Source organism: Dermacentor silvarum, chromosome 5, assembly GCF_013339745.2.
Source record: "Dermacentor silvarum isolate Dsil-2018 chromosome 5, BIME_Dsil_1.4, whole genome shotgun sequence".
NCBI classification, from domain to species: domain Eukaryota; kingdom Metazoa; phylum Arthropoda; class Arachnida; order Ixodida; family Ixodidae; genus Dermacentor; species Dermacentor silvarum.
The window spans coordinates 42,001,061-42,013,271 of NC_051158.1; the positions used below are offsets into that span (position 1 = coordinate 42,001,061).

The window sequence follows — 12,211 nt, forward strand, 5'->3', positions numbered from 1 at the left end:
ACGCCACAATCACTACCGGAGGCTTCACGGCGTCGATCCCCTCGAAGGAGATGATGAGGTAAGCGTGCGCGCGGGAGAGAACGCGGTTGATTGGATTTGATTTGTTTGATAGTAATGAAAGAAATTGCAACTTTCGTCGCAAACTTTTTTTTCACATTCGATTGGCTGAAAACAATATGCGAAATTGCACGACGGAATCAGCGCCAGTGCCTGTCTCATCTCTTCTGTGTGATTTATCCTGGGCGTTAGCGCTGATTTTTTCCCCATCTCGTTCTCCAGCATGCCCGTTTTCTTGACCAGGAAGTAAATTTTACGCTTTCCTCTTTCTGTAGTGCCGATGGGCTGATATGAGTGCGTGGCGCTGGGCTGAGCGCTTTGGGTGAGAGCGAGGAAGAAGTTACATTTCGGGCATACAGCTGATCGCGACGACAGATGTCGCACCAGTAGATGGCGCGGAGAAATAACTTAGCATATACTAAACTATACTGTAGATTTAGTTTGGCATGTGATCGTGTGGTCCCCAAACATTTGCTGCCGACCATACGTAGCGCTGCTGCGCTGGCTTCAGACAGAAGCGTGCTGCCAATTTTGGTGTCATGCAGCTGCTCCGTGGTCCTGTTGTGGTCTGCAGACGGCCGGTCAGCATTTATGCTTATATTGCTGTTTGCCACTGCGACATCTCCGCTTCCTGCACTCTTGCTTTCACCTTCAGGTCCATCGGTCACTGCTCTTAAGGAGCGCTACCAAACGCAAGAGTATATTCAATTTACTGGCCTCCGAGATTTACAACGCAGTGCTCTTGCGGTCTAGGGTGTCACAATGCGCACGCTCCCGACTTCTCGCGCAAGTGAAGAACATGCACACTATATGTGCCACGGTTCAAGCAGAAGTCGCCGGACGAGTAGTCACGGGCCTTACCTGTCCCTGCTGTAGTTCACGGTCTTTGAAGAAGTTGTTCCAGACTCGCGCACCGCAAACGCCGGAGAACTTCCAATTTCACCATAGCACTAATAGCCCTAAGTGCCACTTGATGGATGAATCTGCCCAGAACTTTGTGTGCCACAAAGTGAAAAGAACTGCTGAGCAGTGGACATTGGCATTCGTATGAAGACCAATCTGAATCGTTTTTTTACAGCCAAGCTGTTAAGGGTTCAGTCTACGATGGTCGTGCCCATGCGTAGAAAAAAAAACCTCTCATTTGCCGTATTCTGTATGTGCGAGTGAAATCACGCGAGGGACGCGCGCTTTCACGGGGAGCGAACGCACGGTGGAGAGCAAACGCGACATCTTCCGTCGCGCGAAAGGCCGTGGGGGGACGGGAGGGAGGAAGCAGAGGCGACGTTTAGCTGCGGCACCAAATGTGTATCTTGCGACCGGGCGCAATGGGAACTGGTGACTCAATGACCCACGCGAAAGGAGGAAAGCGCGAAGGCAGCGCGGGAGGGAGGGAGTGCGGCTTTTGCTGTGCGAGCAATTAACTGCGTACTTGTGCTTGGTGACGCGCGGTTGCGCGGTGACGCGGTGACGCGCGGTTGCGCGCACCGTATCTTGAAAGCGATCTGCAACACGGCTCCTACCTTTGTATGCGCTGTGATTTCGCCACCCAGTTTCCGTTGAAACGATAGACCCCATGAGCCTTCGCTCGCTGATGCTGGCGCGCTCGCTCACGCCAGCGTTTTGACAGCGGCTGTGTGCGGTCATCGAGTGTGATCTATTCATGTTTGCATGTGCGCGCTGACACCGTCCTTGTTAATTCAGTTAGTAAGCGAATGTGTCCAAGTTTATACAGCCGATAAACCTATGCTATCCTTACTCCGTATAGCTCGCTACTAATTTGCTATCACAATTGATGCTTCGCCACGCGCAGAACTGTTGCCGACGGCGGCAGCTTTTTGCCCGCGTTCGCACCGAACACGCGCGGCGTTGGTGACGTGCTTATGAAGAACTTGCAAACCTTTGCTTACACCCTATGGCGGTGTACCGTAGCGACCATAAGGCCATGGTCCCTGTGGTCACTAAATAAATGAAAACCACCGGATCATATCACATTTCTCATTCTTTAATAGTTCAACTAACCAACTGCACCATCACATCTTAATAGTCATAATTGGAAATGCATAATTTCCACCATACTACAGCTTCGCTGGCCTTCCATCTCCACCCCAGTGAAAGGGCTGACAGCGTTTTTTTTTGTTTTTGTTGTATCCTGGCACGGCGAAGAAAATGCTAGTTATCACGGAAATGGAGAAGCGCTGCTGACATGAAACAGACGAAAGCAAACTAGCGGTAAACTGAAGGTGAAGGCATTTGAATAACTCATCCAACAAACAACTGTTGGCACAGCTATTGCAGCATGGAATACAGTTTGGTTTCTTTTATGGCATCACCATTTATATACTGCATACTGTTCGGAGTGCCTATGAAATAAAAAAAAGGAGTTTGTGAGGAAGCTACGAAGCGTGCACCCAGCAACGGAACAAATATGATAGACGAAACGTTAAGAGACAAGAAGGCAGCGTTGGGTTCAGTGACCAAATGCGGATAACTGATATTCACCTCGTAGTTGACATTACGAGGAAATATAGCCGTTGGGCGGGACGTTTAATGCGCAGGGAAGATAACCTGTGCCCTGTGAGAGTTACAAAATGCGTACCAAGAGAACGGAAGTGCCATCGAGGACGGCCGAAAATTATGTAGTGCGATCAAATGAGGAAATCTGCAGGTATACTGTGGTGTCGGCTGTCGCAAGGCCAGTGTTATTAGAGTTAGCCGGGGGTGTTGTTTGTCCTGCTACGGACATAAACATACGCTTACGAGGAAAATGATTAGTGTTTGATAATATTCCTACCGTGCCCCTCTTACAATCTGCAGCTACCGCGCTTCAGTTAAAAATTGTACCATGATTGAAGAAATATTGATCGCTTTGCGTCTAAGCGCTTCACTCATAGGCGATTTCTCTTAAACTGCCTTTCTTGTTTTCTTCTTTTTTTTTGCCTTGGCGCCTTTTGCAGCTGGACCGTTACGCGCAAGCCTGGGCTTTGCACCTGGCGAAATTAGGAAAGGTGGTGCACAGAAGAAAAAAGACGTATGGCGAGAACCTTTATGAAGGAACTTTCGATGACGATAACCCAATCAGAGGTAAGAACATTCACACTCGGCGACAACGGAAGAATGCAGTGGAATTTGTGTCACTGCCGAACTCAAAAAAGAATTTGTATAGATGTCCCAGCCAAATATGTTAGCTCATTTCCATTGTGTCAAGCACTTTTTCACAGTATAACGACCTAGGTTCGAGTCACTACTTTTAGCATGAAACCTGAAGGTCGTAGCAAGGTTCACGGGAGCTCATTATTCCAGTACTTAGCCAAAGGTACTATTTTACACGGAATAAATTATTGCCCACTAAGTCTAGTAGCATTTATATGATCAGAGCAGTAGCCCTTAAGAGGAAGCTTTAACTCGGCTTCTCCTATCTTAAGACATGGAAACGTGTTTTTCTTGGTAACTGCAGCACCAAATTCGATTAGGTTTATTGCAATGAAAAGAAAAGTTGAAATATCGTGACTTTTTTATTTAGGTCAGTGGTTGTTATAGAAAAAAATTGAAAATTGCGAAAGAGAGAAAAACACAGCTATAGAATTTGCAACATTTTAACTCAGCAGTAAAAAAGAGATCGCAATTTGGTAAACTGCACCTAATGATAGATCTAAAGTGGACAAAATTTACGTATTATACATGGTTCTGAAATATACATCACTAATCTGCAAGTAGGTATTTTGGAAAATCCTCGCAGAAAGTGCCATAATTTTACACAATTTTGCAACATTCATACGCGTATATCAAATTTGTCGGCTTTATATACTTACAGATTACCTTTAACACATACAGATTACCTTTAACTCGAACAGTTTACCTCTAATAGACGTATATCTACTGACTTGGAAACTTCGCGCTTTTTTTCCCTATGCTTATAAATGTGTTGGTGATTTTGGTGAAATCAGAATGGCTGCTTGCTAGACTCACTAAAATATGACTTTTGTCTCTCAAATGTAACAAACGTCATTCAAATAAGTTTAAGTCTAACAAGTCCAGAGTACCGGATTTTTAAACTTCGTGCTTGTCTTTTTTTTTTCTAAATAAAAGTTTTTGAGAATTGCGTACAAAGTTTCAGTCCCTAAGTGAACATTTTGGTTCGTAGTATCTCCAAAATTTAACTTTCCTAATTTCAAGAAATTTCGTTCACGTCTATCCAGCGATTGTCTCATTCAAACATTACTCATTTTGTACGTGATGAGTAACATGAGAACAAGGTGAGAGCAGGAGCCAACGTTTCGACAAGTTGACTTGTCTTCTTGAAGGCGACATATGCTCTCCTCGGCACAGTATATATAGGTAGGGTTCTTCTAATTCTATGATCACATGTTACATGACACCTGCAGTCAAAAAGGCATTCCATGCGTTGGCCGTTAGCAGCACGAACACTCCTAGAGCTAATCTTGTATACAAACACCGAAGGAAGTGGCCTGAGGGATAGCGCCGGGGTAGCTTTATAGGTAGAGCATGGCACACGCAAAGAAGAACCCTACCTATATATACTGTGCCGAGGAGAGCATATGTCGCCTTGAAGAATACAAGTCCACTTGTCGAAACGTTGGCTCCTGCTCTCACCTTGTTCTGGTGTTACTCATCGTCTTGAATCGCCATCTCCCGCATTCTCCTTGTTTTCCCTCATTTTGTACATGTATTTGAATAGGGAACTTGTAGTTGTCCCCAAGCTAAAGCTTTCTCTTACGCTCTGATTGCCGCTGTCGCGGCACCCTTGCAGTGGTGAAATCGAGGCAAGCGCTTGCTTCCCCTCTCTCTACACTACATGCTCCGGCGAGCAGAGAGGAGACACGGAGACCAGGTTCACTGCAGCTTCTTTGGTGGAGCTTGAACTGAATTTTTGTCGTGTAACCAAGTGTAGTCGATGTTATAAATTTTCTCCTCTCAAGTTCGAACAAAAGAACAGCGGCTCTACGACTGCGCCTCTATCCGAATATGGTGAATGGGCGCGCTACAGCCAGTCTGACATGCCTCTCTGCAGACTTCGTTCTTTTTCTGTTTCTTTGGCATTCCACCGTTCCCCTCCACTCGCGAAGAGTAGCAGATTGAAAAAAATTTGATAAGTACTGGAAATTTTCAATACGTACACTTTTCATCTAATAATCAATAACATCCTTCACAGAATTTCGACGTTTCAGGTTTCCTTGCAAACGTCAGTTGTGCACATCAAGACAATTAGAGGTTACGATTACTGGTTTCCGTAGCCTTATTTCCTCGCGGAACCTATATTTGCACGGGTTTGGTCTGGTGACAGCGCCCCTATGCCGATCCTGTCGGGAAATAGTTTCCATCGGCTTGTAAGTTTGGCTGAAATATAAATGCTAGAATTCTGCTTCGTTTCGCGGCCTTGGTACTGGGTTTTAGTCTCTGGGTCATGTTTGACGGCGCGAGGGATTTCATGAAGGCAACCAAACGTGTAGCATACTAATTTATACTTCATTATTATGCCTTTTATCATTTTCCAAGTGAATTCCATCATAAATTGTGCAATCAATATTCTCTTTATTTCTTTTAAATTCAACCGTGAATTCATCTGGTCTCACTTCTCAATTACACAATACTCTTTTATGCACCGTTGTAGCCTTTACAGTTCATTTTTCTAAAATTGTTACCTGTGTGTTTCACCGTCCGATTATTGGCCCATCCCCCATTGTAGGTACGTGCCTTGTTTTAAAGGCACATAATCATCATCACCACTGCCTCCGTCATCATCATCATTATCAAGTGTGGCCGCGGTTGCTTTCAGTGGTTCCGCACCTCCACTTTTCTCTAAGGTGGTTCTGCGAAATATTTTTTCATGTTTTCTTATCTATTTACCCCATAGGGAAAGACGCTGTGGACGCCTGGTACCGGCAGATTGATAACTACGACTTCACGAAGAATTGTCGCCAACGGCGGACGTCCAAATTCACTCAGATCATTTGGAAGGACACGTCCGCTCTGGGCACCGGCATTGCACGAGGAAAGGACGGGACGTACTACTTAGTGTCGGTCTACGATCCCAGGGGAAATGTCAGGGGCGAGTATCGCGACAACGTGCTGAAGCCTATTGAAGGCGAAGGCGAGACGCGTCCGAGACCTCTGCCAAAGCCAGGGCCAGAGCCGAAGCCAGAGCCTAAGCCTAAGCCAGTGCTGACGCCAGAGCCGGAACCAGAGCCGAAGCCAGAGCCAGAGCCCGAACCAAATCCTGTGCCACAGAAACCACCAAAAGTGGTGACGAATCAAGCCGGACAACCGCTCATCCGTCTAAACGGCTGCCCCGGGAAAAAAGCCCTCACGTTTAAGATTAACGTATCTCCCAACACGTGAAATTGCCAAGCTAGTAGCCGTGCGTGTACGCGGACAGCATCGACACACTTTTAATCTACGCTGTGTGTAGGTTTAGACGTTTGCAAGTCGCATGTGGATTCGATCTCTCTGATTTTTTTGATGAGTACGGCGCCCCCTTTGAACCTGAAGTGGAATGCTACAGTCGGTTTATGCGAACGTGTTGTATCGTTTGTTTTGTTACGCTTATGTTTTTTTGTCTTTTACGCAATTATTTCATTACGATTTCTAGTCGTTGGGTCTCTGGAATAGCGAGCTCTTTGGTGACCTTTTCCATTAGTTTAGCATCGTCCAATAAAGAAGAGAGAGAAAAATAGTCTCGTTGTTTGAATTGTGACGAAATTTCACTATTCCTTTATGTCAAAGTGTGCTCGAGTATAACGTTTGTATGTTGCATAACGCTGAATACAAGGAGTATCTGCAGAGAAAAAAAGTGAGGCAAGCGATTGATCTTTGCGCACATAGGTGATGACCTATTTTGTTGACTTGTGTTAATTTACGTACGATCTGAAGGACCTTAGAAATTGGGGCGATTAGCTCCAACAACTCTCATTGATTGATCTGGGTTATTATATTGCTCCAAAGACTTTCTTCAAAACCTGTGGTTTCACGTGCCATAACCACCTTCTGATTATGAAGGAGTGTGGGACTCCGGAGTGACTTTGACCATCTGGGTTTCACTAACGTGCACCTGAACCTTAAGCACGCTAGTATTTTTTTTTTTGCATTTCGCCCATATTGGAATGCTACCACAGCGTCTGGAATCAAACCCGCGACATCGAGCTTAGCAGTGCAACCACGGTCACGTCAGCTGGTATACCCCCAGGTAAAGGGGAATAGCGTCCCGAACGCCAGTCCCTCCCCTAGTGCTTGGTAGGCCATGCTTCTGAGAAAAAAATAATAAACAAATTCAAGCCTGCTGTTATTGCAACGGTTTTGCTGATGCGGGATGGGGGAGACGGCCATCCCGCTTATCTGCAATGCACTCTACGAGGGTGCGATTTTCTGCAGAAGACGCAAGAGTAAACTAGCACAAGTTCCGTTTGCTGTTACAGTCTGCAGTATTGTAACAGCTGCTATTTTCAGCCTTTTTTGTAATGAGCATTTCATTTTGCCTGTGTGGTTCATCTATTCAATAAACGCCGGGAGCGCATCTGTGTGTGCTAAACTGTTACTCTATTCTGTTGTGATACGTGAAGCCAGCATGCCATAGCGCGTGGCTACTGCGTTTCGGCAGGACAATAACAGGCAGTGAAATGAGCTTCATTTTTTCAATTTTATTAGCAACTTTTGTACAGCAAGAGATACAATACACAAAAGAATACTGCAGACATGAGTATCTCGCATCTACAGTTTACAAACTGCACATTCTATAGGCGCATGTACATAAAGTTTCCTACAATATTTAAATAGCAAAAGTCGTTTTTTTTACTTTGCATTAGGCAATCCTACCAACCCAAGTTGTTTGTCGCAAAACAGTTATCTGTGATTACTGATGCAAAAAACTGTGAGCGAGACTGATTGGAAGACTGAAGACAGCGAAATATAGACGAGGTGGAGTTGTCCGTGCTGGAGCTGTGGTCTGGAAAAAATGGAAGTAATATGTTTTATGCCTCACACAACGCAATTGCAGGAACAAATTTCGACACTCTTTCCACAAAAGCAGTGATTTCAATCCTTGTACGTCAAGTCTTATATTTTGTTCTGGCATTTACGCTAAAAATATGGCACAAAGGTTTAACAATCCAAATTATTTTAACCGCTAGTATATTGAAGTAACAGGTTTGGTAATGCTGCTTTCTCAACAGCTGTCTGAAAACGCTGATCAGTTTGTTACAGCTAAATTATCTTGATCCCTGAATTTCTTATTCACTTGAGAATAAGGCACTGACAGATTACTTTTTTCAACCTTCTTCTAAACTCCATTGTCTTTCTAGTTGTGCAGAATGCGTATTACTGGAAGACGCTCTTCCATAAGTTCCAGTGGTTTTGCACAGGGGGAGCAATACTTTGCGGGAACATCAGAGCGCGTGGCTCGCTAGGCGCCGGCGTAAGCACATTCGTACGCATTGCGTGCCATAGCAACTTGACACGAAGATAAATTCGCTCGTTCTGAACAAAATCTGCTCGTCTGCGTAGTTCTCAGTTAACAACCTCGAACACTGTAGATCGCTGATGAATATTCGATAAAGAAGAACAAAGAAGCAGGTGTTCTATTTTTTTTGGCGACACACGAAATTTCGCTGCGTAACGTAAAATGCAGCTGTCGCCGTAGCACACAACGCGATGAAAACAGCTCTTGCAGTGCTTTCTGCGCTAGCGCAGCGCTCCTTCAATTGGTTTCCGCACCTTGTGAAGCTCTAGACGACTTGCAATGTCTAGCCAAGAACAGGAAAGCGCAATGTTCCGTAACTTAACCGTTTCGTTTGTGCAGCAAGCGTTCAAGCATCTTCAGCAAAGATAAGTTGTCAGTTTTTCATTCCATTAAGCGAACAGCAGTCACCGAGATATAACCAAACGCAATTTCCGTCAGCGGGTCAGCTAGCACTCACTTGTCTCAGGAGTTGCTGTCGATAGGTGGCTTCAATGTATTTATACCCCACAGAGAAATGTACCACGAACGGAATACCCTTCCTTTCGTAGCGGCTATTCGCTACATAACAACTGTATAAAAAGCATGCTTACCTTTCATTTTCTTCGAAGCGGAAAAAAGGGGCCCTGCTGTCCCTTCCCGTGTTGGCTCATGACAAAGCCGTGCAGAACGCTTCGTGGTCTTCTGTTTTTCATACATCGCTGGAGCACTGGCCCATAGAGAAAAAAAAAGTCGCGATTTCGCCCGAAAGGCGAAGCATCAATTGCGATAGCAAATTAGTAGAGAGCTATACGGAGTAAGGATAGTACTTATCGGCTGCATAAAATCGGACACATTCGCTTACTAACTGAATTAACAAGCATGGTGTCAACGCGCACAAGCAAACATGAATAGATCACACTCGATGACCACAGACAACCACTGTCAAAACGCTGGCGTGAGCAAGCGCACAGTAGAAGGCAAAGGCTTGCACGTGTGCAGAGGGACAGAGAGCGCCAGGAGCAGACGAACGGAATGGTAGCCGAGGCGATAAGAGCGAAAGCGCCGCCCATTGGGGCAACAAGGGAAGTGACTAAAGAAAGGCATAGCATGCAAAAAAGAAAATAGCGAAAAACGCATTTTATTTCTACGCATGATTACATCACTTTATTGCCATGTAGGTTGAAAAGGTAGAGCCACATATGCAAATATACTGAATTCTCCATTGGCTACCAGTGTCAAGGCGACGCTTTATTACCAATACCGAAACTAGCCCCACTGTCCACCCCCTGGTGCAACCCCATAGTTACTAAGCTATCGCGGCGAATGAAGCAGGCATCTTGTGCAGAGTGACGGCATTGCGCATGCGCATCCTTTCGTGCTTGTGTGCCGGGCAATACGCAGTCCAAGGCACTTGCTTTGTCAAAGGGATCGATAATTGTTTGGCACACGCTCGCAGATCCCGCAAGAGTTTGTGCTGGCCTGTACATTACACCGACACTTGCCTGCTTCAGTTACGGAGAGACAGCATGTCCTATAAGGTAACTCCTAAGGATGATAATAATCAGGTCATACTTAACGAGTTGATGAATTATCATCGCATATTCACGGCATTCGCAGCTTCTGGTATAACGAGTCGCTGGAGGTAAATACTTTATTACAGCTTTAGCCCGTGCCTAAACCTATTTTTGTTTGCGAAGTACCGATAACACCGGGAACGTCGACCGTAGCCCCAGCGTCGCTAGCGCTAGCTTGTGACATTTTCTTCAACCACAAGGCCTTACAAAAGTTTTGTTGCAGTGTATTATTGTTTTCGCAGAAAGGGAGAAAATAAAAAAATGGCATCAATAACGTGCCAGTGATAGTTGCTGTCGATTCCTTTGCACCAGCAGACAGGCAGAGCATGGCCGTTGCAATTAGAATTATGTGTACTATATTCGCCGTCAGCTTCCCGAAATGGCACCACCAGCACTGTCAATCAGTATTTAGTTAATGGTAATACGTACATGGATTAGAGTGTTCTGGCTTTTATGTGAACAATTCCAGTTTACATAACGCCGGAATACCAGGGATGTAGAGCACGGGCGGTACCATCTATTGATGCTACGTTCAACTATCGGACACAAATAAAAGTTGCAACGATCATGTTCTAGGTAACTTGTTCTCGATCTAGTTGGTTGATTATTGGTCAAGTCATTGTAGTGCAAATTGATCAGACCAGGGTGTCGGTACGAAATGAACTTCGTTCTGGTTTTAGTTTCATTCCACTCAAATAAGTTCCGTTCCGGTTCAGCTCCGGAACGAAAAAAAAAAATTATCCGTAACGGTTCATTATTATTTGTTTCGCATGTAAAAATTTGCGAAGCAATGTAAAGATAAAAACATACTATTATTTTTCTCAATAAGTGAATTTTGAAATCATGCTCAGTGCCTTTTTGGATGCCGAAAACCGATCAAAAATGTTTCGGTTTCACTCCGAAACAAATTAATAAATAACGTTTCGGTTACGTTTTCGTTCCGGTCAAGAATATCGTTTTGTTTTGTTTTTCGTTTTAGTTTTCCTTCCGTTCCGCCGACACACTGGATCAGACACAAGAAAGACAGAACCTGACACAATGAGTGCTACATGTGTGGTCTTGCCTTTTTTTGCATACGTTTCATTAGTGCTACAATGACATCACCAAGAGCATGTTGTAGCTTATTACCGTGTAGCGACAATTTTTTTTATGTGACAACGGTAGCCATGACACACAAAAACGATCCTAACGCTTCTTGTACTGTAAAAGACGCGAAACGATATGAAGAAACGACAGGGCACGAAAGTACGTTAGGATCGTCCTAGCGTCAGGACAGGTTAGACGCTCTTTCCGCTCATGTCATTGCTTCCTACTGTATTGCGCCTTTTACACAATAACCAGGATGAACAAACTAGTCCAGGAACAACTAATGATAACTTCCTAGCCCGTTGTGGTTGAACTACTAATAATGCTAATACTAATACCATTACCAGAGCCACTGCAATAAGGTTTTCGGGTGTTTCGTGAACAGTAATATATTATACGACTTGGTGCTTTCTAATAGCTCTATTGCATGGTCATTAGATTTTCTTTTGCTCGTTCCATTGAAAGCTCACGGTGGAAACATGTTTGCGCACTGCGACTTGGGAGATAAATCAGTTTATTGACGGAAAAGAGTGCCCCAGCTGCGGGGCCAGCCTAAAAATGTACACAATATCTTTCTAGAGCACCAGAAAAATCACATCTGACATTCATCCAATACCGCAGAGAATAGGCTGCCGTACGCGGCCAAGGTGAGTTCGCGTATGCTCAATGCTGCTTGCGTGTGTTCCATTGTTGTTTAAGCATCCGCATCTGAATTTGAAGGACCGACGATCTCTTATTCTCCTACTTTTATTGCACCTGTTTTTCGTTTCAGTACTCTCGGCAACAGTTTGCCCAGCTTGGCCGCGATGAACTGTAAAGCGAGACGAACGAAACTAGGCCAGCGTAAATACGGAGAATGAAGCGGAAAGTTCTTGCCCGTCATGAAGCATGAAGTGAGGATGCAAATCTCTTCGACAACGCACCGGCGGAAGCATTTTGTAGAAAAAGAAACCAAAGTCACATAAAAAGGCTTTAACATGAAAACGAGGCTTAGCTTGTAGAAGGTTTTTTTTTTCCTGTTTGATAGTAAGACCCTGGTTCCTGC

General features: G+C 44.7%; 1 protein-coding gene across 1 annotated transcript in view; it reads left to right on the top strand.

Moving 5' to 3' along the window:
- The window catches only part of LOC119454101 (transcriptional repressor CTCF-like), a 14,009-nt gene extending 6,801 nt beyond the window's left edge, over positions 1-7,208 (top strand). Inside the window, exons 2-4 of the mRNA XM_037716107.2 lie at positions 1-58; positions 3,012-3,138; positions 5,930-7,208. The exon at positions 1-58 is cut by the window's left edge and continues 140 nt beyond it. Of these exons, the coding sequence (XP_037572035.1) occupies positions 1-58; positions 3,012-3,138; positions 5,930-6,414 (670 nt within the window). The 3' untranslated portion in view covers positions 6,415-7,208. The remainder of the gene's footprint in view (positions 59-3,011; positions 3,139-5,929) is intronic.
- Positions 7,209-12,211: the final 5,003 nt, after the last annotated feature.